We start from the raw sequence: 25,832 nt of genomic DNA on the forward strand, positions 1-25,832 counted from the left end.
CTGATGCTACCTTTGTTTATATGTAGTTGGTGCCACTTAAACTGGTGTACAAATTCCCCAAGGCTTGGCTTTGGATTATAGCTTACAAAATTGCATCACTTCCTTCACAATGAGGGAAAAAATCTCATAGGAAAAGGCTAAGGAAGCCTCTGGAAAAGTAATGACCTTTATGAAATCAAGAGAGTTTTCTGCACATTTCCATTTTCCAAAGCAGGTTACTTTGCAAAATAGTCTAAGAGTTGCAAAGCCATCATCATCACCAGCTCCTTTCTTGTTCATTAAGCAATCTAACAAGAACGGATCTCTCCTGTAGCATTATATTGACAACACAGCACCTACTTCTACCACTCTGATATATCACTATTAATGCTGATACAGATGATATTAATGCTTCCCTTACAGCATCTACTCCTACCCCTGCACTTTCCTACTATTAATGATGATACAGAGGACACTTATTTTTCCCTTACAGCATCTACTTCTACCCTGCTCCTTCCCACTAGTAATGATGACACAGCTCTTCCCTTACACCATTTACTCCTGTTCCATCGTACCGGTGATGATACAAATGACATTAACATTGCCCCTGCTCTGTAACACTAGTAGTTATGACACAGATGACATTAACTCTGTCCTTTGAGCATCCACCCTACAATTAATGTACTCCAACTCTTATGAATAATGTATAAAGACTAGAGGGGGTACTGGTGCAATCTTAAGTGAGTACATTCTTTCACACTCAGTCTCTAGCTGTAATGTGTAATGCATGGAAACCACAGCTCCCTTTCCACATCCAGGCCCCACAGACCTTTCCATGGTTTACCCCAGATACTTCACATGCCCAGGTTCAATCCATTGACAGCATGTTGACCTTGATATACTACATTGTTCCAATTCATTCTATCCCTAGCACGCCTTTCATCCTCCTGTATGTTCAGGCCCTGACCACTCAAAATCTTTTTCACTCCATCCTTCCACCTCCAATTAGGTCTCCCACTTCTCCTTTTTCCCTCCACCTCTGACACATAAATCCTCTGTGTCAATCTTTCTTCACTCATTCTCTCCATATGTCCAAACCATTTCAACACACCCTCTTCTGCTCTCTCAACCACACTCATTTTGTTACCACACATACCTCTTACCTTTCAGTACTTACTCGATCAAACCACCTCACACCACATACTGTCCTCAGACATTTCATTTCCAACACATCCACCCTCCTCCGCACAACCTTACCTATAGCCCATGCCTCAACCATATAACATTGTTGAAACCACTATTCCTTCAAACATACCCATTTTTGCTCTCTGAGATAACGTTCTCTCCTTCCACACATTTTTCAACGCTCCCAGAACCTTTGCTCCCTCCCCCACCCTGTGACTTGCTTCCACTTCCATGGTTCCATCCGCTGCTAATTCCACCCCCAGATATCTAAAACACTTCACTTCCTCTAGTTTTTCTCCATTCGAACTTACCTCCCAATTAACTTGTCCCCCAACCCTATTAAACCTAATAACCTTGCTCTTATTTACATTTACTTTCAACTTTCTTCTTTCACACACTTCACCAAACTCAGTCATCAACTTCTGCAGTTTCTCACCTGAATCAGTCACCAGTGCTGTATCATCAATGAACAACAGCTGACTCACTTCCCAAGCCCTCCCATCCACAACAGACTGCATACTTGCCCCTTTCTCCAAAACTCTTGCATTCACCTCCCTAACCACCCCATCCACAAACAAACTAAATAACTATAAAGACATCACACACACCAACTTTCACTAGGAACCAATCATTTTCCTCACTTCCTACATGTACACATGCCTTACATCCTCGGTAAAAACTTTTCACAGCTTCTAGCAACTTACCCCCCACACCATATGCTCTTAATACCTTCCACAAAGCACTTCTATCAACCCTATCATATGCCTTCTCCAGATCCATACATGCTACATACAAATCCATCTGTTGTTTAAGTATTTCTCACATACATTCTTCAAAGCAAACACCTGATCCACACATCCTCTACCACTTTTGAAACCACACTGCTCTTCCCCAATCTGATGCTCTGTACTTGCCCTCACCCTCTCAATCAATACCCTCCCATATAATTTATGTTCTATAATAAAAAAAAAAACAACTGATCAGCATACAAAGAAAATAACTTTGCCTGTGTGGGTGACTATGGTGAGACCACTTCCCATATCAATCATCAATACTGCTACTAAGTATAAGGTCTAACCCACAACCACTACTGCTTTGATGTCCACTGCAACAGGAACATAGAGCATTAGGGCATGAAACTTAATCTCCCCTGAATTCCACTCCGCTTTCATTTTTGCTGGGATCAATGCAAAGCTGTTTTCTGTAAAGTCACTCACAATATCATGAAGAGAAAATGTACTGATTTGACTTCTACTTAAAAAAAAGAAAAAAAAAAAATTTGATCATTACCTTAAAACATCTCCATTTATCTCTTTAAGTTAACCATTCATCTTCTCTTCCAACACAATCTATATATTGCTAATTTTTCAAACTGAGAAAGCTGTTCTCTCCAGTACCCTATTCTCCTAAAGTTCTATTTTGAATGAGTCTGCACTCTTCCCACTAAGCCTGTGCCCTTTCTATTTTCCTCACGCAGAGTCCTCCAAGTACTTTCCAGCTTCAGGCACCAAGATGTATAGCCCAGTGGCATACATCTTAGAGCCCTACAGAAGATTACCTTTAAGCTAGCTGACCCTTGCTCTTCTATTTTGTCAAAAAACCCAAACTTTGCTTCTTCTTTGAAGCATGCCTTGTTTTTCTCACTTTTGCCAAAACTCTCCCTAAATCTCACTTCCTCAAACACTTAAGAGTAACGTTCCCTTCTTTCTGGTCACCAACACAACTTTCACAGTGCAAGGTTGACTCTCCAATGTGACTCACTTCCAGTCCTACTTTCTAGGGATCTTTTGTCATGATCCTCAACATCTCCAATGCATTTCAGAGGTTTTGGAATAAATCTTTGTTTTTAAACTTCCTTCCTTTGGCATTATTGCTTCTCTACACCATATTCTCCAAAGCATAGCTTCTAGGTAGATGATCTACTGTAGTGGTCATCGATAGAGCAACATCCTTCTTTTATCGTGTCACCAGTAGTGTCCTCCATGGTTCTATCCTATAATCTATTCTCTTTCTTCCCCCTATACGCAATCTCTTTTCAACTTCATGCTCTTCCCCTATTCACTTTATTGTTAATACCATTCTTCACACTATAGCTCACTTTTTTCCTTCCCTCATCATAATAATACTTTTCTCTAATTAGCAGTGAACACATCCCTCTGTTAATCATACCCTGTGAAGTATCTCAGAATTGGGAAGTAGGAACCAGTGCTGAAAATTCTACTTATAGCTCTTTCTAAGTATCACTCATTTCCCTCTTCAATGTCAAAACATCCCAATTCAACCTAGCACTGACAACCATGTGGGGCATAACCATATCCTATGTATCCTGAAAACTTCATATAATCAGCATCATGAAGTTTGCTTCCTTAAAGCTGGGGTTTTTGTGTAGGTGCCAAAATTATTTTTCTTGTGAGTAGCTCTTTCATATCTAAGAGGGTTAGATTTGCCCCACAATTAAATATTGCTTTCATATCTAGGGTGGTACTTTCTTGAACTCTGTTGGCCAGAGTAAAAGCAAAAGCTTTGTTTCATTAATCCTTCAACCATCAATTCTCTTTAACCACCCATTTCCATCTGGTGTGATGTTCTGCCCTCTCCCTGTTGTGCTGGTTTTATTTCATCCTCTTCAATCATTAACTGTCTGCATGAGTACTTACCACTGACGCTTGGGCCCTCTGCACAAGTGCGGCTGCTGGTTCCCATAAATTGTGCGTGAAGCCCGGCCATGTTAGAACTGACTTATGATACCAACTTTCCTTAAACATTGAAGCTGTGGATTTCTCTTCCTTCTCTACTTCCCATCCTATAAAAATCTTCCTTAACAAGTCTGGTCTACAAGTGCCAGAGGAGTTCTTAATTATTTCAGCATTTTTCTTTTTCAATCAAGATGGCCATGCTTGAAGCATGCTTTACCTCTGCCATACCTGGTATTTAAAAAGAAAAAAAATTAGGGTTTGTCACTCTTGGCTGTTTATTTTTCTTCATCTCTTCCATGAATCATTATTTAAGGACTTTTTTTTCTCAGTACTAGAAAAATTATATATAATCTTGTGTTAAAATTCAGAAACCAATAATGTTAAGTGTTCAGGTACTTATTTGCACCCTATTACATATAATCTAAGCAATATTTACATATATCATCACTAACGTAGTATTCTTTGAAACAGTTTTCTAAGCACTCTAAGTTTAAATAAAATTGTAATTTTTCTGCACCCGAATCTTATTTTTCTAAACTTAATCATTAGCCCCTTATACCTGGTTACCATTCTGATATTCAAACTTTGCTATTATTCGAACATTTCTAAGCTAAAGATGTTGATACTATGATGTTGACTGTTTGTTCATTGGAAAGTTACATTATATTGATTTAATTTATTTTTCTGAGAAAGTTAAAGTATATACTGGTCAAGAAGATCAATGCAATTTGTCTGTATACTTTTCTCATGTTTTCAATGGTTAGCAATGCTTGGTTACTGAATCTATACAGAAAATTTATGTTTTTATAGAAAGAAAAGTTTATTTTTCTAAGCTTTTCCTCAAATTAATATTTTATTAGTTTGTTATCTTAATTACCAAGATGAATTTCTTATTAATTTCTGGAGCTGTGTAGCTAATGTAATAGCTTCTGAAATGTTAGGTTGCTGGCTATGAAAGTATTTTCATTTCTTGAGCATAGCTTAAAATTAAGACTCTGCTGACCATGTGATATAGATACAGTTGTTTTACATTTAAAATGAAAAACCTTTATGGATAACACCAAGCCTTATCTTTAAGGAATAGGAAATTCTCTACCAACAGGAATTGAATCTCATAAGCAAGCATCTTAAGCTTTTTTTAAAGATATTAATATAAGTAAACAGAACCTTTGCATATTATTGGATTCCACATGCATGAGGTTATAATATGAGTGAGGCTCGTCAGCAGATGAAACCAAGTACAGTTTTGTAAAGGAACTCCTCCCTCCAAATGAGTCTTTTATTTTCTTACTTCTGTCTGCAGTGCAACTTCAAAGCTGCACGAATTTGATATAAGATTTTGAAATGTTATGAGTTACATATGAGTTATGTAGAACAAGGGGTACAAGAGTTATATACAGGTACACCACAGATTTTCTGGCAACTGATGGTTTGGCACCTCCTTTAGTCCGGACAAAATTTCATGAGGGAACCTGATATTACTGCAGCCACCAGACTAATTTACTGGGCAGCCACAGATGGCATTGTGTGTAGGGTGCACTTATTTACATTCTTTACACTGCACTTGGTGGTGATACCGCAATTCTGTGAGGTTCTAAGCTTATTTTACTTAAATTTAACCCTAGCTATGGCTTCTAAGACATATGAGAGTGTCAGTCATGGTGTCAAACGTAAACGCCAGTCCATATCGATCCGAGATAAAGTAGAACAGTTGAAAAAATGGACTGTGGTGTTTCGGTGCATAAGATGTGTGATATCTACAGTATTGGTTCATTAACTATTTATGATATAAAGAAGAAAAGGGAGAAAATATTGAAATTCTTTGCAGACAGCGATTCCAAGAAGCAAATGATGATTAGAAAAACTATGAAAGATGGTAAGATTACTGAGCATGATCGAGTAATGATGCAATGGTTTCGACAGCATTGGTGTGATGGACTTGTCAGGTAGCATGATAATGGACCAGGCTAAGTTGTTCCATAAAGAACTTAAATTACAACATGAGCGTGACTATAGTGAAGGATGGATTCAAAGATTCAAGAAGTGTCATGGAATTTCCATGAATAAAGTGTGTGGAGAAAAGCAGTCTGCCAACCATGAAGGAGTTGCTAAGTAGGTGGACGAATTTGCGAAACTCATAGCTGATGAGCACCTCAGTCCTGAGCTGGTGTATAATGTATTTCATTTATTTATGCAATTTACATTTAATATTTAATTTAAATTTCTAGCGGTCCAGGGTATACTTTAAATACATGGGAGATGTATAATTAGTGGGTTGGAGGTGTGTTGATGAATTATTATTACGTGACCATGGTTGGTCCAGCAAAATGGTTAATTTGGCAAGGTTTTGGAACCAAGAGTGCCAGAAAATCAGTGGTGTACCTGTATAACGCTGACAATATGCAGTACATTCTTATACATGAAAAAATATATCAAAACTTAAGTATACATTTGCTTGGAGCGAATGAATTAAAGTGGATTCATTATAAACTATTAATGAGATTTCAAGACTTCTAGAGCACAAAGATTTTGGCATGTAATTTGAAAATGAGAATTACTATCTCTTATGTTAATGATTATTAGAAAAATCTTTAAAAAGCCCCAGGACGACTTTCTGTGTAAGAATCCTGGTGTTACTCACAACTTTTCTAAAGGTTGCTCTTCTTCCAGTATCAGGGAACTCTAGACATCTTTGGAGTGGTAAGCTCTTCAACAAAACTGTACACGAACTGAACCAAGGTGTATAAAGTGGTTGGGGAAATCATGGAAAGATCTGTGGGGTCTCATACTTGCTTGCCTTAATCCATTCCCGTTGCTACCATGCCCCACAGGAAACAGCATCGCTACTTCCCACTTCAGTGAGGTGGGGCCAGGAAAACAAACAAAAAAGGCACATTCATTCACACTCTATCTCTAGCTGTCACAGATGTGGATAGGGAGCTATGGTTTCGGTATATTACACATGACAGCTAGAGATTAAGTGTGAACAAATGTGGCCTTTTTTTGTCTGTTTTCCTGGCACTACCTCGCTGAGGCAGTGCGTAGTGATGCTGTTTCCTGTGGGGCGGGGTAGCACCAGGAATGGATGAAGGCAAGCCAGTATGAATATGAACATGTGCGTATATGTATGTATATGTGTATGTTATTATGTATATGTATGTAAATGTGCGTGTATGGCTGTTTATGTATATATATGTATATATATAAGTTAAGAGTAAATGTGAATAAGAGCAAGGTTATTAGGTACAGTAGGGTTGAGGGTCAAGTCAATTGGGAGGTAAGTTTGAATGGAGAAAAACTGGAGGAAGTAAAGTGTTTTAGATATCTGGGAGTGGATCTGGCAGCGAATGGAACCATGGAAGCGGAAGTGGATCATAGGGTGGGGGAGGGGGCGAAAATCCTGGGAGCCTTGAAGAATGTGTGGAAGTCGAGAACATTATCTCGGAAAGCAAAAATGGGTATGTTTGAAGGAATAGTGGTTCCAACAATGTTGTATGGTTGCGAGGCGTGGGCTATGGATAGAGATGTGCGCAGGAGGATGGATGTGCTGGAAATGAGATGTTTTAGGACAATGTGTGGTGTGAGGTGGGTTGATCGAGTAAGTAACGTAAGGGTAAGAGAGATGTGTGGAAATAAAAAGAGCGTGGTTGAGAGAGCAGAAGAGGGTGTTTTGAAATGGTTTCGGCACATGGAGAGAATGAGTGAGGAAAGATTGACCAAGAGGATATATGTGTCAGAGGTGGAGGGAACGAGGAGAAGTGGGAGACCAAATTGGAGTGGAAAGATGGAGTGAAAAAGATTTTGTGTGATTGGGGCCTGAACATGCAGGAGGGTGAAAGGAGGGCAAGGAATAGAGTGAATTGGATCGATGTGGTATACCGGGGTTGACGTGCTGTCAGTGGATTGAATCAGGGCATGTGAAGTGTTTGCGGTAAACCATGGAAAGCTGTGTAGGTATGTATATTTGCGTGTGTGGACGTATGTATATACATGTGTATGGGGGTGGGTTGGGCCATTTCTTTCGTCTGTTTCCTTGCGCTACCTCGCAAATGCGGGAGACAGCGGCAAAAAAAAAAAAAAGTGTATATGAGTTGATAGGCCATTCTTCATCTGTCTTCTGGCACTATCTCGCTGAAGCCAGAAACATACACATACACATGACAGCTAGAGACTGTGAACAAATGTGGCCTTTTTTGTCTTTTCCTGGCACTACCTCACTAGAGGAGGGATGCTATCTCATGTGTGATGGGGAGGCAATGGGAATGGATGAAGGCAGCAAGTATGAATATTTGCATGTGTATATGTATATTCCTATGAGTCCATGAGGAAAGTGAAACACTATAAGTTCTCAAGAGCACTTTCATGTAATAATCACATCATCAGGGGAGATCATCCCTGGGGATAGGGGAGAAAGAATACTTCCCACGTATTCCCTGCGTGTCGTAGAAGGCGACTAAAAGGGGAGGGAGCGGGGGGGCTGGAAATCCTCCCCTCTCAATTTTTTTAATTTTCCAAAAGAAGGAACAGAGAAGGGGGCCAGGTGAGGATATTCCCTCAGTGGCCCAGTTCTCTGTTCTTAACGCTACCTCGCTAACGTGGGAAATGGCGAATAGTTTGAAAAAAAAAAAAAAAATCAGGGGAGATACAAGAAATATAAGTCAGTTGATATACAACAAAGAGACGTAGCTAGGACGCCATTTGGAAAACACTTGTTTACTAAATGGCGTCCTAGTTACGTCTCTTCATTGTATACCAACTGACTTATATTTCTTTATCTCCCCTGATGATTTGATTATTACACGAAAGTGCACTTGGGAACTTATCGTGTTTCATTTTCCCCATGGACTCATAGGAATACACTTGATTTTGCGCAAAATTGTGATCCTTTCCAACATGTGTATATATATGTATATGTCTGGGTATGTATATGTATGTATATGTACATGTGTGGGTGTTTATGTATATGCATGTCTGTTTCCTTGCGCTACCTTGCTAATGCAGGAGACGGCGATTAAGTATAAGATTGGGGTTTCTGAATGTATGTGGATGTAACCAAGATGAAAAAAAAGGAGAAATAGTTAGTATGTTTGAGGAAAGGAACCTGCATGTTTTGGCTCTGAGTGAAACAAAACTCAAGGGTAAAAGGGAAGAGTGGTGTGGCAATGTCTTGGGAGTAAAGTCAGGGGTTGGTGAGAGGACAAGAGCAAGGGAAGGAGTAGCACTACTGAAGCAGGAGCTGTGGGAGTATGTGATAGAGTGTAAACTCTAGAATGGTATGGGTAAAACTGAAAGTGGATGGAGAGAGATGGGTGATTATTGGTGCATATGCACCTGGTCATGAGAAGAAAGATCATGAGAGGCAAGTGTTTTGGGAGCAGCTGAGCAAGTGTGTTAGCAGCTTTGATGCATGAGACCAGGTTATAGTGTTGGGTGATTTGAATGCAAAGGTGAATAATGTGGCAGTTGAGGGTTTAATTGGTGTACATGGGTTGTTCAGTGTTGTAAATGGAAATGATGAAGAGCTTGTAGATTTCTGTGCTGAAAAAGGACTGATGATTGGGAATACCTGGTTTAAAAAGAGATTTACATAAGTATACGTTTGGAAGTAGGAGAGATGGCCAGAGAGCGTTATCGGATTATGTGTTAATTGATAGGCGCGTGAAAAAGACTTTTGGATGTTAATGTGCTGAGAGGGGCAACAGGAGGGATGTCTAATCATTATCTTGTGGAGGCAAAGATGAAGAATTGTAGAGGATTTCAGAAAAGAAGAGAGAATGTTGGGGTGAAAAGGGTAGTGAGAGTAAGTGAGCTTGGAAAGGAGACTTGTGTGAGGAAGTACCAGGAGTGATCGAGTGCAGAATGGAAAAATGACATAAGAGGAGTGGGGGAGGAATGGGATGTATTTAGGGAAGCAGTGATGGCTTGTGCAAAAGATGCCTGTGGCATGAGAAAGATGGGAGGTGGGCAGATTATAAAGGGTAGTGGGTGGTGGGATGAAGTAAGATTGTTAGCAAAAGAGAAGAGAGCATTTGGATGAGTTTTGCAGTGAAATAGAGCAAATGACAGGGAGAAGTATGAAAGAAAGAGGCAGGAGGTCAAGAGAAAGGTGCAAGAGGTGAAAAAGAAGGCAAAAGCGAGTTTGGGTGAGTATCATTAAATTTTAGGGAGAATAAAGGGATATTTTGGAAGGAGGTAAATAAAGTGCGTAAGACAAGAGAACAAATTGGAACATCGTTGAAGAGGGATAATGGGAAGGTAATAGCAAGTAGTGATGAAGTGACAGGGAGATAGAGTGAGTATTCTGAAGGTATGTTGAATGTATTTGATGATTGAGTAGCAGATATAGGGTGTTTTGGTTGAGGTGGTGTGCAAAGTGAGAGGGTCAGGGAGAATGATTTGGTAAACAGAGAAGAGGTAGTGAAAGCTTTGCCGGAGATGAAATCGGCAAGGTGGCAGGTTTGGATGGTATTGCAGTGGAATTTAATAAACAAGGGGGAGACTGTGTTGTTGACTGGGTGGTGAGGATATTCAATGTGTGTATGGTTCATGGTGAAGTGCCTGAGGATTGGCAAAATGCTTGCATAGTGCCATTGTACAAAGGCAAGGGGGGATAAAGGTGTGTTCAAATTACAGAGGTATAAGTTTGTTGAGTATTCCTGGGAAATTATATGGGAGGGTATTGACTGAGAGGGTGAAGCAATGTACAGAGCATCAGATTGGGGAAGAACAGTGTGATTTTAGTAAATGTAGAGGATGTGTGGATCTGGTGTTTGCTTTGAAGAATGTATGTGAGAAATGCTTAGAAAAACATATGGATTCATATGTAGCATTTATGGATCTGGAGGAGGCATATGACAGAGTTGGCAGAGACACTCTGTGGAAGGTGTTAAGAGTATATAGTGTGGGAGATAAGTTGCTAGAAGCAGTGAAAAGTTTTTATCGAGGATGTAAGGCATGTGTACAAGTAGGAAGAGGAAAATGATTGGTTCCCAGTGAATGTCGGTTTGCGGCAGGGGTGCATGATGTCACCATGGTTGTTTAATTTGTTTATGGATGGGTTGTTAGAGAGGTGAATGCAAGACTTTTGGAAAAGGGTGAGTATGCAGTCTGTTGTGGATGAGAGGGCTTGGGAAGCGAGTCAGTTATTGTTCACTGATGAAACAGCACTGGTGGCTGATTTGGCTGAGAAACTGCAGAAGCTGGTGACTGAGTTTGGTAAAGTGTGTGAAAGAAGAAAGCTGAGAGTAAATATGAATAACAGCAAGGTTATTTAGGTCAGTAGGGTTCAGGGGAAAAATTCAATTTGGAGGCAAGTTTGAATGGAGAAAAACTGAGGAGGTAAGTGTTTTTAGATATCTGGGAGTGGATTTGGCAGTGAATGGAACCATGGAAGCGGAAGTGGTCATAGGGTGGGGGAGGGGGTGAAGATTTCTGGGAGCTTGAAAAATGTGTGGAAGTCAGAACATTATCTCGAAGAGCAAAAATGGGTATGTTTGAAGGAATAGTGATTCCAACAATGTTGTATGGTTGCGAGGCGTGGGCTATGGATAGAGATGTGCGCAGGAGGATGGATGTGCTGGAAATGAGATGTTTGAGGACAATGTGTGGTGTGAGGTGGTTTGATCGAGTAAGTAACGTAAGGGTAAGAGAGATGTGTGGAAATAAAAAGAGCGTGGTTGAGAGAGCAGAAGAGGGTGTTTTGAAATGGTTTCGGCACATGGAGAGAATGAGTGAGGAAAGATTGACCAAGAGGATATATGTGTCAGAGGTGGAGGGAACGAGGAGAAGTGGGAGACCAAATTGGAGTGGAAAGATGGAGTGAAAAAGATTTTGTGTGATTGGGGCCTGAACATGCAGGAGGGTGAAAGGAGGGCAAGGAATAGAGTGAATTGGATCGATGTGGTATACCGGGGTTGACGTGCTGTCAGTGGATTGAATCAGGGCATGTGAAGTGTTTGCGGTAAACCATGGAAATCTGTGTAGGTATGTATATTTGCGTGTGTGGACGTATGTATATACATGTGTATGGGGGTGGGTTGGGCCATTTCTTTCGTCTGTTTCCTTGCGCTACCTCGCAAATGCGGGAGACAGCGGCAAAAAAAAAAAGTGTATATGAGTTGATAGGCCATTCTTCATCTGTCTTCTGGCACTATCTCGCTGAAGCCAGAAACAGCAATTAAGTACACAACATACACATGACAGCTAGAGACTGTGAACAAATGTGGCCTTTTTTGTCTTTTCCTGGCACTACCTCACTAGAGGAGGGATGCTATCTCATGTGTGATGGGGAGGCAATGGGAATGGATGAAGGCAGCAAGTATGAATATTTGCATGTGTATATGTATATTCCTATGAGTCCATGAGGAAAGTGAAACACTATAAGTTCTCAAGAGCACTTTCATGTAATAATCACATCATCAGGGGAGATCATCCCTGGGGATAGGGGAGAAAGAATACTTCCCACGTATTCCCTGCGTGTCGTAGAAGGCGACTAAAAGGGGAGGGAGCGGGGGGCTGGAAATCCTCCCCTCTCAATTTTTTTAATTTTCCAAAAGAAGGAACAGAGAAGGGGGCCAGGTGAGGATATTCCCTCAGTGGCCCAGTTCTCTGTTCTTAACGCTACCTCGCTAACGTGGGAAATGGCGAATAGTTTGAAAAAAAAAAAAAAAATCAGGGGAGATACAAGAAATATAAGTCAGTTGATATACAACAAAGAGACGTAGCTAGGACGCCATTTGGAAAACACTTGTTTACTAAATGGCGTCCTAGTTACGTCTCTTCATTGTATACCAACTGACTTATATTTCTTTATCTCCCCTGATGATTTGATTATTACACGAAAGTGCACTTGGGAACTTATCGTGTTTCATTTTCCCCATGGACTCATAGGAATACACTTGATTTTGCGCAAAATTGTGATCCTTTCCAACATGTGTATATATATGTATATGTCTGGGTATGTATATGTATGTATATGTACATGTGTGGGTGTTTATGTATATGCATGTCTGTTTCCTTGCGCTACCTTGCTGATGCAGGAGACGGCGATTAAGTATAAGATTGGGGTTTCTAAATGTATGTGGATGTAACCAAGATGAAAAAAAAGGAGAGATAGTTAGTAAGTTTGAGGAAAGGAACCTGCATGTTTTGGCTCTGAGTGAAACAAAACTCAAGGGTAAAAGGGAAGAGTGGTGTGGCAATGTCTTGGGAGTAAAGTCAGGGGTTGGTGAGAGGACAAGAGCAAGGGAAGGAGTAGCACTACTCCTGAAGCAGGAGCTGTGGGAGTATGTGATAGAGTGTAAACTCTAGAATGGTATGGGTAAAACTGAAAGTGGATGGAGAGAGATGGGTGATTATTGGTGCATATGCACCTGGTCATGAGAAGAAAGATCACGAGAGGCAAGTGTTTTGGGAGCAGCTGAGCAAGTGTGTTAGCAGCTTTGATGCATGAGACCAGGTTATAGTGTTGGGTGATTTGAATGCAAAGGTGAATAATGTGGCAGTTGAGGGTTTAATTGGTGTACATGGGTTGTTCAGTGTTGTAAATGGAAATGATGAAGAGCTTGTAGATTTCTGTGCTGAAAAAGGACTGATGATTGGGAATACCTGGTTTAAAAAGAGATTTACATAAGTATACGTTTGGAAGTAGGAGAGATGGCCAGAGAGCGTTATCGGATTATGTGTTAATTGATAGGCGCGTGAAAAAGACTTTTGGATGTTAATGTGCTGAGAGGGGCAACAGGAGGGATGTCTAATCATTATCTTGTGGAGGCAAAGATGAAGAATTGTAGAGGATTTCAGAAAAGAAGAGAGAATGTTGGGGTGAAAAGGGTAGTGAGAGTAAGTGAGCTTGGAAAGGAGACTTGTGTGAGGAAGTACCAGGAGTGATTGAGTGCAGAATGGAAAAAGATTAGAGCAAATGACATAAGAGGAGTGGGGGAGGAATGGGATGTATTTAGGGAAGCAGTGATGGCTTGTGCAAAAGATGCCTGTGGCATGAGAAAGATGGGAGGTGGGCAGATTATAAAGGGTAGTGGGTGGTGGGATGAAGTAAGATTGTTAGCAAAAGAGAAGAGAGGCATTTGGATGAGTTTTGCAGTGAAATAGAGCAAATGACAGGGAGAAGTATGAAAGAAAGAGGCAGGAGGTCAAGAGAAAGGTGCAAGAGGTGAAAAAGAAGGCAAAAGCGAGTTTGGGTGAGTATCATTAAATTTTAGGGAGAATAAAGGGATATTTTGGAAGGAGGTAAATAAAGTGCGTAAGACAAGAGAACAAATTGGAACATCGTTGAAGAGGGATAATGGGAAGGTAATAGCAAGTAGTGATGAAGTGACAGGGAGATAGAGTGAGTATTCTGAAGGTATGTTGAATGTATTTGATGATTGAGTAGCAGATATAGGGTGTTTTGGTTGAGGTGGTGTGCAAAGTGAGAGGGTCAGGGAGAATGATTTGGTAAACAGAGAAGAGGTAGTGAAAGCTTTGCCGGAGATGAAATCGGCAAGGTGGCAGGTTTGGATGGTATTGCAGTGGAATTTAATAAACAAGGGGGAGACTGTGTTGTTGACTGGGTGGTGAGGATATTCAATGTGTGTATGGTTCATGGTGAAGTGCCTGAGGATTGGCAAAATGCTTGCATAGTGCCATTGTACAAAGGCAAGGGGGGATAAAGGTGTGTTCAAATTACAGAGGTATAAGTTTGTTGAGTATTCCTGGGAAATTATATGGGAGGGTATTGACTGAGAGGGTGAAGCAATGTACAGAGCATCAGATTGGGGAAGAACAGTGTGATTTTAGTAAATGTAGAGGATGTGTGGATCTGGTGTTTGCTTTGAAGAATGTATGTGAGAAATGCTTAGAAAAACATATGGATTCATATGTAGCATTTATGGATCTGGAGGAGGCATATGACAGAGTTGGCAGAGACACTCTGTGGAAGGTGTTAAGAGTATATAGTGTGGGAGATAAGTTGCTAGAAGCAGTGAAAAGTTTTTATCGAGGATGTAAGGCATGTGTACAAGTAGGAAGAGGAAAATGATTGGTTCCCAGTGAATGTCGGTTTGCGGCAGGGGTGCATGATGTCACCATGGTTGTTTAATTTGTTTATGGATGGGTTGTTAGAGAGGTGAATGCAAGACTTTTGGAAAAGGGTGAGTATGCAGTCTGTTGTGGATGAGAGGGCTTGGGAAGCGAGTCAGTTATTGTTCACTGATGAAACAGCACTGGTGGCTGATTTGGCTGAGAAACTGCAGAAGCTGGTGACTGAGTTTGGTAAAGTGTGTGAAAGAAGAAAGCTGAGAGTAAATATGAATAACAGCAAGGTTATTTAGGTTCAGTAGGGTTCAGTGACAAATTAATTTGGAGGCAAGTCTGAATGGAGAAAAGCTAGAGGAGGTGAGGTGTTTTAGATATCTGGGAGTGGATTTAGCAGTGGATGGAACCATGGAAGCAGAAGTGAGTCACAGGGTGGGGGAGGGGGTGAAGGTTCTGGGAGCGTTGAAAAATGTGTGGAAGGCAAGAATGTTATCTCAGAGAGCAAAAATGGGTATGTTTGAAGGAATAATGGTTCCAACAATGTTATACAGTTGTGAGGCATGGGCAATAGGTAGGGTTGTGCAGAGGAGGGTGGATGTGTTGGAAATGAGATGTTTGAGGACAATATGTGGTGTGAGGTGGTTTGATCGAGTAAGTAATGTAAGGGTAAGAGAGATGTGTGGAAATAAAAAGAGCGTGGTTGAGAGAGCAGAAGAGGGTGTTTTGAAATGGTTTGGGCACATGGAGAGAATGAGTGAGGAAAGATTGACCAAGAGGATATATGTGTCTGAGGTGGAGGGAACGAGGAGATGTGGGAGACCAAATTGGAGGTGGAAAGATGGAGTGAAAAAGATTTTGAGTGATCGGGGCCTGAACATGCAGGAGGGTGAAAGGCGGGCAAGGAATAGAGTGAATTGGATCGATGTGGTATACCGGGGTCGACGTGGTGTCAATGGATTGAATCAGGGCATGTGAAGCGTCTGGGGTAAACCATGGAAAGTTCTGTGGGGCCTGGATGTGGAAAGGGAACTGTGGTTCTGGGCATTATTACATGACAGCTAGAGACTGAGTGTGAACGAATGGGGACTTTGTTGTCTTTTCCTCGCACTACCTGGCACACATGAGGGGGGAGGGGGATGTTATTCCATGTGTGGCGAGGTGGCGATAGGAATAAATAAAGGCAGACAGTATGAATTATGTGCATGTGTATATATGTATATGTCTGTGTGTGGACGTGTATGTATATACAAGTGCATGGGGGTGGGTTGGGCCATTTCTTTCGTGTTTCCTTGCGCTACCTCGCAGACGCGGGAGACAGCGACAAAGCAAAATAAAATAATAAAAATAATATATATATATATGCACACACGTGTATGTGCATGTATGTATGTATGTGTGTGTATATGAGTGGATGTGTTTTTTGTGTCTGTTTCTTGGCACTACTTTGCTAATGTATCGTTGGTGTACAATCTCGTCAAAGAACTTCTCACTTAAAAGGAGTCCATGTTTTCTTACCAACTGTTCGTTATGCAGCACTGATGCTGCAGTAACTCCTAAAGAAGGGGCACTAGGGTTATATAAGAATAATGATAATGTATTTAACACCTAACCATGGTGTAAGAGTTTGAAAGAGAATCTATTTGGTAATGTAAGTATCATTAAAATCATTTAATGTTAGTTTGCCTAATAAGGCATCAGTAATACTTACTATTATAGGCATATTCCTTTGACATATGCTGTAAGTGTATCAAATTAACTAGAAAAATTTCTCTTTTTCAGACTACTTCAGAGTGTTTGAAATCTCCTGATGACCAAGACTGGGAAAACAAAAGTATTCTGCTAGCTGACGCAGATGACTCAGCACATTGGAACAGGTACTGATAACTTTCAGGATTTGGCACTCCTCACTGGTAATGGTAACTATAACATTCGTTGAAACCTTTGGAACAATGTTTTTGTTCTAATAGAAGAATGATGAATGTATTCATCAGTAATAATCAAAATGACCTTAATAGTGAACTTCAGCATTTCTTCTCAAAGAATGTGAGGATGCTTTTTCCCCCTTACTAGGAGTGAGAAGTGAAAATTTCACTTATCTAAAAAGGATTTTTAGGGAATCATAAACCTGACATGTATATGGCTCATATGATACATAATTCCTGACGTGACGTAGCCTTTGTAACTCCCCATTCAAATTCAGAAAGGGTTAAGCTTTCTTGGAAGTAGGAGGAGGAGCCGTGGCTGATAGGAGCATGTAATATATCTTAAAACATCCTCATGAAGTAAGGTTTCTGATGAGTAGAAACACAGTGCATATGTAACTTCATCAACCTGGTTCCATTCTGTTTCATAGGAGGCTTGAGTTTCATTAATGTCTTTGAAATTATGAGACCAAGGCTTTTTATTTTTTATAAGTTGGCCTAGGAAGCTCTTGAGGTTTTGGCAGCAATGGTCTAAGATCTTTCAGATTCAAAAAGAATTTTATTCCGTCATATGGAGGAACTACTGTACTATGGTACACAAAAGAAACATTTCTAAAACAGTCAATATAATATTGTTAGTAGAGATTTGTAGAGGCTGAGGGAAGTATTCAAATGATGGACACCATAAAGATGTGAATCATATTTCAGTTACTCTGTTCCTGACTACTACATTAGTAACAGAAAATACAATTAAGAGGTAAAGAATTATGGTAAGAGAACTATACCCATCAATCTCTAACCAACATTTCACAATGATGGTTAGTAGTATTTATTCCAAAACTAACTCTGTCAGTATAAGCCTTATGGCTTTCTGTAGTAAAGGACAAATCCCTATTCCCTATGAAGCCCTGGGTGTGGCGGGTTTTGCCCATTACTTATTAATTCTATTGTCTCCAGAGGAGAGTGACTACCATGAACATCAGCTTTTACCATCCCTTATAGGCTGGCTTAAACTCCCAGCTAAGCCTGAGTGTGTTAGGTTGCCCTGCTATAACATTAAAAACTGCACAGACATTTAACATACCTCCACCTTCTGTACTGTAACCGTGCCTATGCCCCTCTACATTAACAAATTCCTCATGAAGTCCTGAATGTTGCATGTTGTTTTTCTTATGAAATAGAACACTGTATGATGTGTACAGCACAAATACTTTAACTGCAACCACACCTAACTATGTCAGTTTGGTATGAACTCCTTAACATGCCCAAGTTGATGATGTGCTCCAAAGGTTTAAATGCCAGCTAGCAGCAAAAGCAAATTCTCTAACCCCTCAGCACAAGAATCAAGTATAAAAATATTAAGAATGTGTAGTTAACCAAACCAGATTGTTAGGGCAAGCCAGCTAGACTTGACATTGTGGTTTTAAAAAATATGATTATGCAATATGATTTTTTGTGCAAAGAAATGTTGCTGATCTAATGAAGCATTAATGATTAAAAGTTAGGTTGCATTTCAATGAGCTATGTCAAAGAACATTCTCAAAACTGGTAATAAGGTGAACATTGTTCATATAGGCCATTTTCAAAGAGTTTGACAGATGTAATACATTAGGTTTGTAGGATAGGCTACAGACTGACTTTTTAAAGATTTATAATAGGGCAGGTTATTTTGTTAGGCTGTTAGTATGTAGTTATAGATATCTGGCTAGGGACAAGTACAAGCAGGTGGCTAGGTGCAAATGCAAGTAGGGAACTGGGAATAAGTGCAAGCAGATGGCTAGGGAATAGTACAAGATTTATAACAGGGCAGGTTATTTTGTGAGGCTGTATAGTATCTAGTTATAGATATCTGGCTAGGGACAAGTCCAAGCAGGTGGCTAGGTGCAAATGCAAGCAGGAAACTGGGAACAAGTACAAGCAGATGGCTAGGGAATAGTACAAGATTTATAACAGGGCAGGTTATTTTGTGAGGCTGTATAGTATCTAGTTATAGATATCTGGCGAGGGACAAGTACAAGCAGGTGGCTAGGTGCAAATGCAAGTAGGAAACTGGGAACAAGTACAAGCAGATGGCTAGGGAATAGTACAAGAAGGCTGGGGACAAGTACATGTAAATGGCGGTAAACAAGTACAGGACTCTGGATAATACTGACAAGAGAAATTCTTTGCTAGTTACAGCTATCAACAGAACTGTGAGCAGCACTACATAATGCATCTGCATACTTGCTTTCACAAAACAAAATGACTGCATTCCCACAAAAATCAACAGTCATCCTTTTAAGCCCTACCAGACACAAGGCCATCTGTCGCCTTCACATAATCCTGAATAATCAACTACTCCCACCCAACAAAACACTATCTGAAAAAGGTATGGGATATATCATATGATATTTTCTCCTATATCATAAAAGCCAACCAAACTAAAAAAATAATATTGAATATCCTCAGAACACTACTAACCCCAGTTTCAGACAGGAAAAAGAAAGCAAGGGTGTAACTTTACTCTTGCTAGAGGTTGTTTTGATAGTACTGCCTCTGAACTTCACTTGTGATGCTTATTGTTTAAGACTGTCTTGTACTCTGCAGTCATCCTAGAGAAATATAGACAAAAGTAAAGCTCTCTGAATCAGTCAGGCTCACTTTCAGCCAAAAGTACACCAAAAGTAAGTAATCTGTTCATAAAGGGAAAAAAAAAAAAGATTTTGACTAAATGGATGGAAGATCAAAATCACAGGCTGTTAACAATGAGCTCAAACGTTTGATGCCAAAGTTTGATGTTTGAGTTTACACAACCCACTCTGAGATACCACAATTCAAGTGATAAAATCCCCCACAAAAATGTACCAGGAAGTTGAAGAAATTAATAGTAACACAACAGTATTTAAAGTTGTAAACAAAGTTACAAACATAAATCACTAATGTTGATCCTCTGTGACACCATGAGGTTTAAAATTTCCATAACTCACGGGAATTATGGAAACTTCTTTCCATGCTCTTATCTGTTTTTGAAGACATCATCCAGGGAAGTACTAGATGGTACCAGAATTTTACAAAGAAGTACGTAAACAAAACTGATTAAGGCACAAGTATCCTTCCCAAACCAAGGAGCAATGTTGCATACCTAAACCACCAACACTTGAGGCATGTGACCTCTAATGTAGCAAGTAACCTAATATCAGATGTCAGGATAAAAGTCAATTTATCCTTTTTATACTGTATTTCTTATATTGCTTTCTGCTAATCACTGACGAGTTTATCAATCCTCAAAACTCATTTGGAAAATGAAAGATGATCTTATCAAGCTTTCATGCTTTTCTAGAGCTTGAACTCCACCCTCCCAGATATACACCTGTGTGATACAGCATTCTCCAGACAGACAAGTCTTACTTGTATGCCTTCCATATGAAAACACTAATTCATCAGATTACAGAAGTCTCATGCCCAAGATGCAACTTCAGCCTTAAAGACACAATACCTACTCCAGAACTGCCCTGTAGTCACTCTCTTTAGATAGATGTACATCATTACCTAACCTCTTGACCTGTGTTCCCAGATGGAGCACTGCAGGAGCCTTATGAAAGGAGACCACAGAAGTGGATCCTAGTACCAGTTTATGGGCTATATATCAATAAAAATTCATCATGGTTCATATCTTTTTCAGACTGAAGAACTATCAAATGGAAAGAAAGTTTCAGTGGCTTCTTATACATGTACAGATATACAATGTTTAGATTATTTCTTGAAGAAATTTTTTTCTCAAGCTCTGTTGTACAGATCCTAAGTTGTACATTGCCTTTGGCTCCTCTTGTTTATGAATGATAAATATCCTTCCTAGAGCTTGTTTGGTTATTCATGTTCACTCTGGGGCATAGTCAGAACATATCATCCACTGTTTTATTGCTCCTCAGAAAACAAGGAACAAAGACACAGTGTTCCATGGAGCATTGGAAGATTTGTTTTTAACTACACAGGCAAGTAGTATCTTGCAGTTTTATATTATGCCACACCAGAAGGGGATGCATTTTATGGGGAAGGTGAAGTGTGTGCATTCACTCACACAGTTGGTGTGATTGCAGCTGCCTGTACAGTTTTCAGAGGAATTTTATTCTGCGAGACACAGTATATACACCATATGGATGGATAACACACATATCATTAGATAACTACATGCTGATTTTTCCCCAGGGTTGTAAATGTTTAAATCTTATTTACTTGGATGCTATCCTGTGAAATCAGCTATTATTTTAATTTCCAATGGAATATATATCTTGTGGAGTAATGGTCTTTTGTATGTTGTACTAGTGTTACTGTGAACTCATCTCCAACAGGTTCCGTATGTTGTGTCTTGGTAGATAACAGGCTGTATATGAATGATTATTACGATTATTAATTCATCACTACTGCTGTGTAAAACAAGCTTTTTAGTGCTATATCAGTCCACATTACTGTTACGATGAGACTCATGCCTTTCATTCCAGTGACTTTAGATTGTCTGGTGATAGTTCTGATGGAGAACTCTTATGCTGTGTATAGCTTTTATCTATGCATTTGAATAGACCTTCTCCATTTATTTCCTAATGACTTTAGATATGAAACTTCTCATCATCCTTAAAATGATTGTTTCACATACAGCTGTGGGTTAAGGTATGTGCAGAATAAATTCAGTAACAAATGTGAATTATTACTGTACTTATTAAATTAGAAAAGAGTAGGTTGTATTATAAATGAGAAAGTTTTCATAACCTAAATTAGTCTATAGAAAATGCCATATTTAACAATATATAATAATGAAATTTTTGATAAATCTCAGTATGCAAAATATCTTGATATTTTTCATATAACTCAGTCATATGTATTAAATAATGATTATTTATTTTGTGCATACTGTTGACATATCATATATATATATATATATATATATATATATATATACTTCCCACGTATCCCTTGCGTGTCACAGAAAGCGACTAAAAGGGGAGGATGCGGGGGGCTGGAAATCCTCCCCTCTTTTTTTTTTCTTTTTACTTTTCCAAAAGAAGGAACAGAGAAGGGGGCCAGGTAAGGATATTCCCTCAAAGGCCCAGTCCTCTGTTCTTAACGCTACCTCGCTAATGCGGGAAATGGCGAATAGTATGAAAAAGAAATATATATATATATATATATATATATATATATATATATATATATATATATATATATATATATATATATATATATATATATATGTATATATGCATGTATGTATGTATGTATGTATGTATGTATGTATGTATGTATGTATGTATATATGTATATATATATATATATATATATATATATATATATATATATATATATATATATATATATTCCTACAAGTCCACGGGGAAAATGAAACACGATAAGTTCCCAAGTGCACTTTCGTGTAATAATCACATCATCAGGAGAGCCACAAGAGAGAAATATAACAGTCAGTTGATATACATCGAAGAGACGAAGCTAGGACGCCATTTAGTAAACATGCTATTGTCCAAGACAATTGAATGTTTACCAAATGGTGTCCTAGCTATGTCTCTTCGTTGTATATCAACTGACTGTTCTATTTCTCTTGTGTCTCCCCTGATGAAGTGATTATTACACGAAAGTGCACTTGGGAACTTTTCATGTTTCATTTTCCTCATGGACTCATAGGAATATACATACATATATATTGGAAAGGATCACAATTTTGCATGTGATCAAGATATTCCTATGAGTCCACAGGGAAAATGAAACACAATAAGTTCCCAAGTGCACTTTTGTGTAAAAATCACATATCAGGGGAGACACAAGAGAGAAATATAACAGTCAGTTGATATACATCGAAGAGACGAAGCTAGGACACCATTTGGTAAACATGCGATTGTCTTGGCTTCGTCTCTTCAATGTATATCAACTGACTGTTATATTTCTCTCGTGTCTCCCCTGATGATGTGATTATTACACGAAAGTGCACTTGGGAACTTATCGTTTTCATTTTCCCCGTGAACTCATAAGAATATATATATATATATATATATATATATATATATATATATATATATATATATATATATATATATATATATAAAGAAGGAACAGAGAAGGGGGCCATATGAGGATATTCCCTCAAAGGCCCAGTCCTCTGTTCTTAACGCTACCTCGCTAATGCGGGAAATGGCGAATAGTATGAAAATATATATATATATATATATATATATATATATATATATATATATATATATATATATATATATATATATATATATATATATTAATAGTTAAGGTGATGGAAAATTGGGAAAACAATATTAAAACAACTGTTACATGCAATTAGTGCCTTAAATGTTGCTGTTAATAATTTTGCTACATAAAGACTGACACACACACACATATATATATATATATATAAATATACATTTCACTTATTTATTTCTTTTGCTTTGTCACTGTCTCCTGCATTAGCGAGGTAGCACTAGGAAACAGATGAAAGAATGGCCCAACCCACCCACATACACATGTATATACATACACGTCCACATGCAAATATACATACCTATACATCTCAATGTATTATATATATATATATATATATATATATATACACACAGACATATACATATATACACATGTACATAATTCATACTGTCTACCCTTATTCATTCCCATCACCACCCCGCCACACATGAAATAACAACCCCCTTCCCCCGCATGTGCGCGATGTAGCGCTAGGAAAAGACAACAAAGGCCACATTCGTTCACACTCGGTCTCTAGCGGTCATGTATGATGCACTGAAACCACAGTTCCCATTCCACATCCAGGCCCCACAGAATTTTCCATGGTTTATCCCAGACGCTTCACACGACCTGGTTCAATCCACTGACAGCACATCAACCCCGGTATGCCACATCATTCCAATTCATTCTATTCCTAGCATGCCTTTCACCCTCCTGCATGTTCAGGCCCTACTCACTCAAAATCTTTTTCACTCCATCTTTCCACCTCCAATTTGGTCTCCCACTTCTCGTTCCCTCCACCTCTGACACATATATCCTCTTTGTCAATCTTTCCTCACTCATTCTCTCCGTGTGACCAAACCATTTCAAAACACCCTCTTCTGCTCTCTCAACCACACTCTTTTTAATACCAGACATCTCTCTTATCCTTTCATTACTTACTCGATCAAACCACCTCACACCACATATTGTCCTCAAACATCTCATTTCCAGCACATCCACCCTCCTCCGCACATTTCTATCTATAGCCCACGCCTCGCAACCATAGAACATTGTTGGAACCACTTTTCCTTCAAACATACCCATTTTCACTTTCCGAGATAATGTTCTCAACTTTCACACATTCTTCAATGCTCCCAGAACTTTCGCCCCCTCCCCTACCCTATGATTCACTTCCGCTTCTATGGTTCCATCCACTGCCAAATCCACTCCCAGATATCTAAAACACTTCACTTCCTCCTGTTTTTCTCCATTCAAACTTACCTCCCAATTGACTTGTCCCTCAACCTTACTGTACCTAATAACCTTGCTCTTATTCACATTTACTCTCAGCTTTCTTCTTTCACACACCAAACTCAGTCATCAGCTTCTGCAGTTTCTCACACAAATCAGCCACCAGCGCTGTATCATCAGTGAACAACAACTGACTCACTTGCCCCTCTTTCCAAAACTCTTGCATTCACCTCCCTAACAACCCCACCCATAAACAAATTAAACAACCATGGAAGCATCACACACCCCTGCCGCAAACCAACATTCACTGAGAACCAATCACTTTCCTCTCTTCTTACACGTACACATGCCTTACATCCTCGATAAAAACTTTTCACTGCTTCTAACAACTTGCCCCCACACCATATATTCTTAATACCTTCCACATAGCATCTCTATCAACTGTATCATATGCCTTCTCCAGATCCATAAATGCTACATACAAATCCATTTGCTTTTCTAAGTATTTCTAACATACATTCTTCAAAGCAAACACCTGATCTACACATCCTCTACCACTTCTGAGACCACACTGCTCTTCCCCAATCTGATGCTCTGTACATGCCTTAACCCTCTCAATCAATACCCTCCCATATAATTTCCCAGGAATACTTAACAAACTTATACCTCTGTAATTTGAGCACTCACTTTTATCCCCTTTGCACAATGGCAAGCATTCCGCCAATCCTCAGGCACCTCACCATGAGTCATACATACATTAAATAACCTTACCAACCAGTCAACAATAGTCACCCCCTTTTTTAATAAATTCCACTGCAATACCATCCAAACCCGCTACCATGGCGGCTTTCATCTTGCGCAAAGCTTTTACTACCTCTTCTCTGTTTACCAAATCATTCTCCCTAACCCTCTCACTTTGCACACCACCTCGACCAAAAGACCCTATATCTGCCACTCTATCATCAAACATATTCAACAAACCTTCAAAATACTCACTCCAACTCCTTCTCACATCACCACTACTTGCTATCACCTCCCCATTAGCCCCTTCACTAAAGTTCCCATTTGTTCCCTTGTCTTACACACTTTATTTACCTCCTTCTAAAACATCTTTATATTCTCCCTAAAATTCAATGATACTCACTCACCCCAACTCTCATCTGCCCTCTTTTTCATCTCCTGCACCTTTCTCTTGACCTCCTGTCTCTTTCTTTTATACATCTCCCAGTCATATGCACTATTTTTCTGCAAAAATAGTCCAAATGCCTCTCTCTTCTCTTTCACTAATTATCTTACTTCTTCATCCCACCACTCACTACCCTTTCTAATCTGCCCATCTCCCATGTTTCTCAGGCCACAAGCATCTTTTGCGCAAGCCATCACTGCTTCCCTAAATACATCCCATTCCTCCCCCACTCCCCTTACGTCCTTTGTTCTCACCTTTTTCCATTCTGTACTTAGTCTCTCCTGGTACTTCCTCACACAAGTCTCCTTCCCAAGCTCACTTACTCTCACCACTCTCTTCGCCCCAACATTCTCTCTTCTTTTCTGA

At 39.4% G+C, this 25,832-nt stretch overlaps 2 protein-coding genes across 2 annotated transcripts in view; one reads left to right on the forward strand and one right to left on the reverse strand.

Annotated features, from left to right (window-relative positions):
• Window positions 1–20,650, forward strand: part of LOC139762311 (protein FAM177B) — a 66,971-nt gene extending 46,321 nt beyond the window's left edge. The window contains exon 5 of the mRNA XM_071686933.1: window positions 16,671–20,650. Coding sequence (XP_071543034.1) covers window positions 16,671–16,772 — 102 coding nt within the window. The 3' untranslated portion in view covers window positions 16,773–20,650. The remainder of the gene's footprint in view (window positions 1–16,670) is intronic.
• Window positions 1–25,832, reverse strand: part of LOC139762312 (uncharacterized) — a 166,638-nt gene that overhangs the window by 125,132 nt on the left and 15,674 nt on the right. The gene's annotated exons all lie outside the window — the stretch shown is intronic.

Source organism: Panulirus ornatus, chromosome 43, assembly GCF_036320965.1.
Source record: "Panulirus ornatus isolate Po-2019 chromosome 43, ASM3632096v1, whole genome shotgun sequence".
NCBI lineage: Eukaryota > Metazoa > Arthropoda > Malacostraca > Decapoda > Palinuridae > Panulirus > Panulirus ornatus.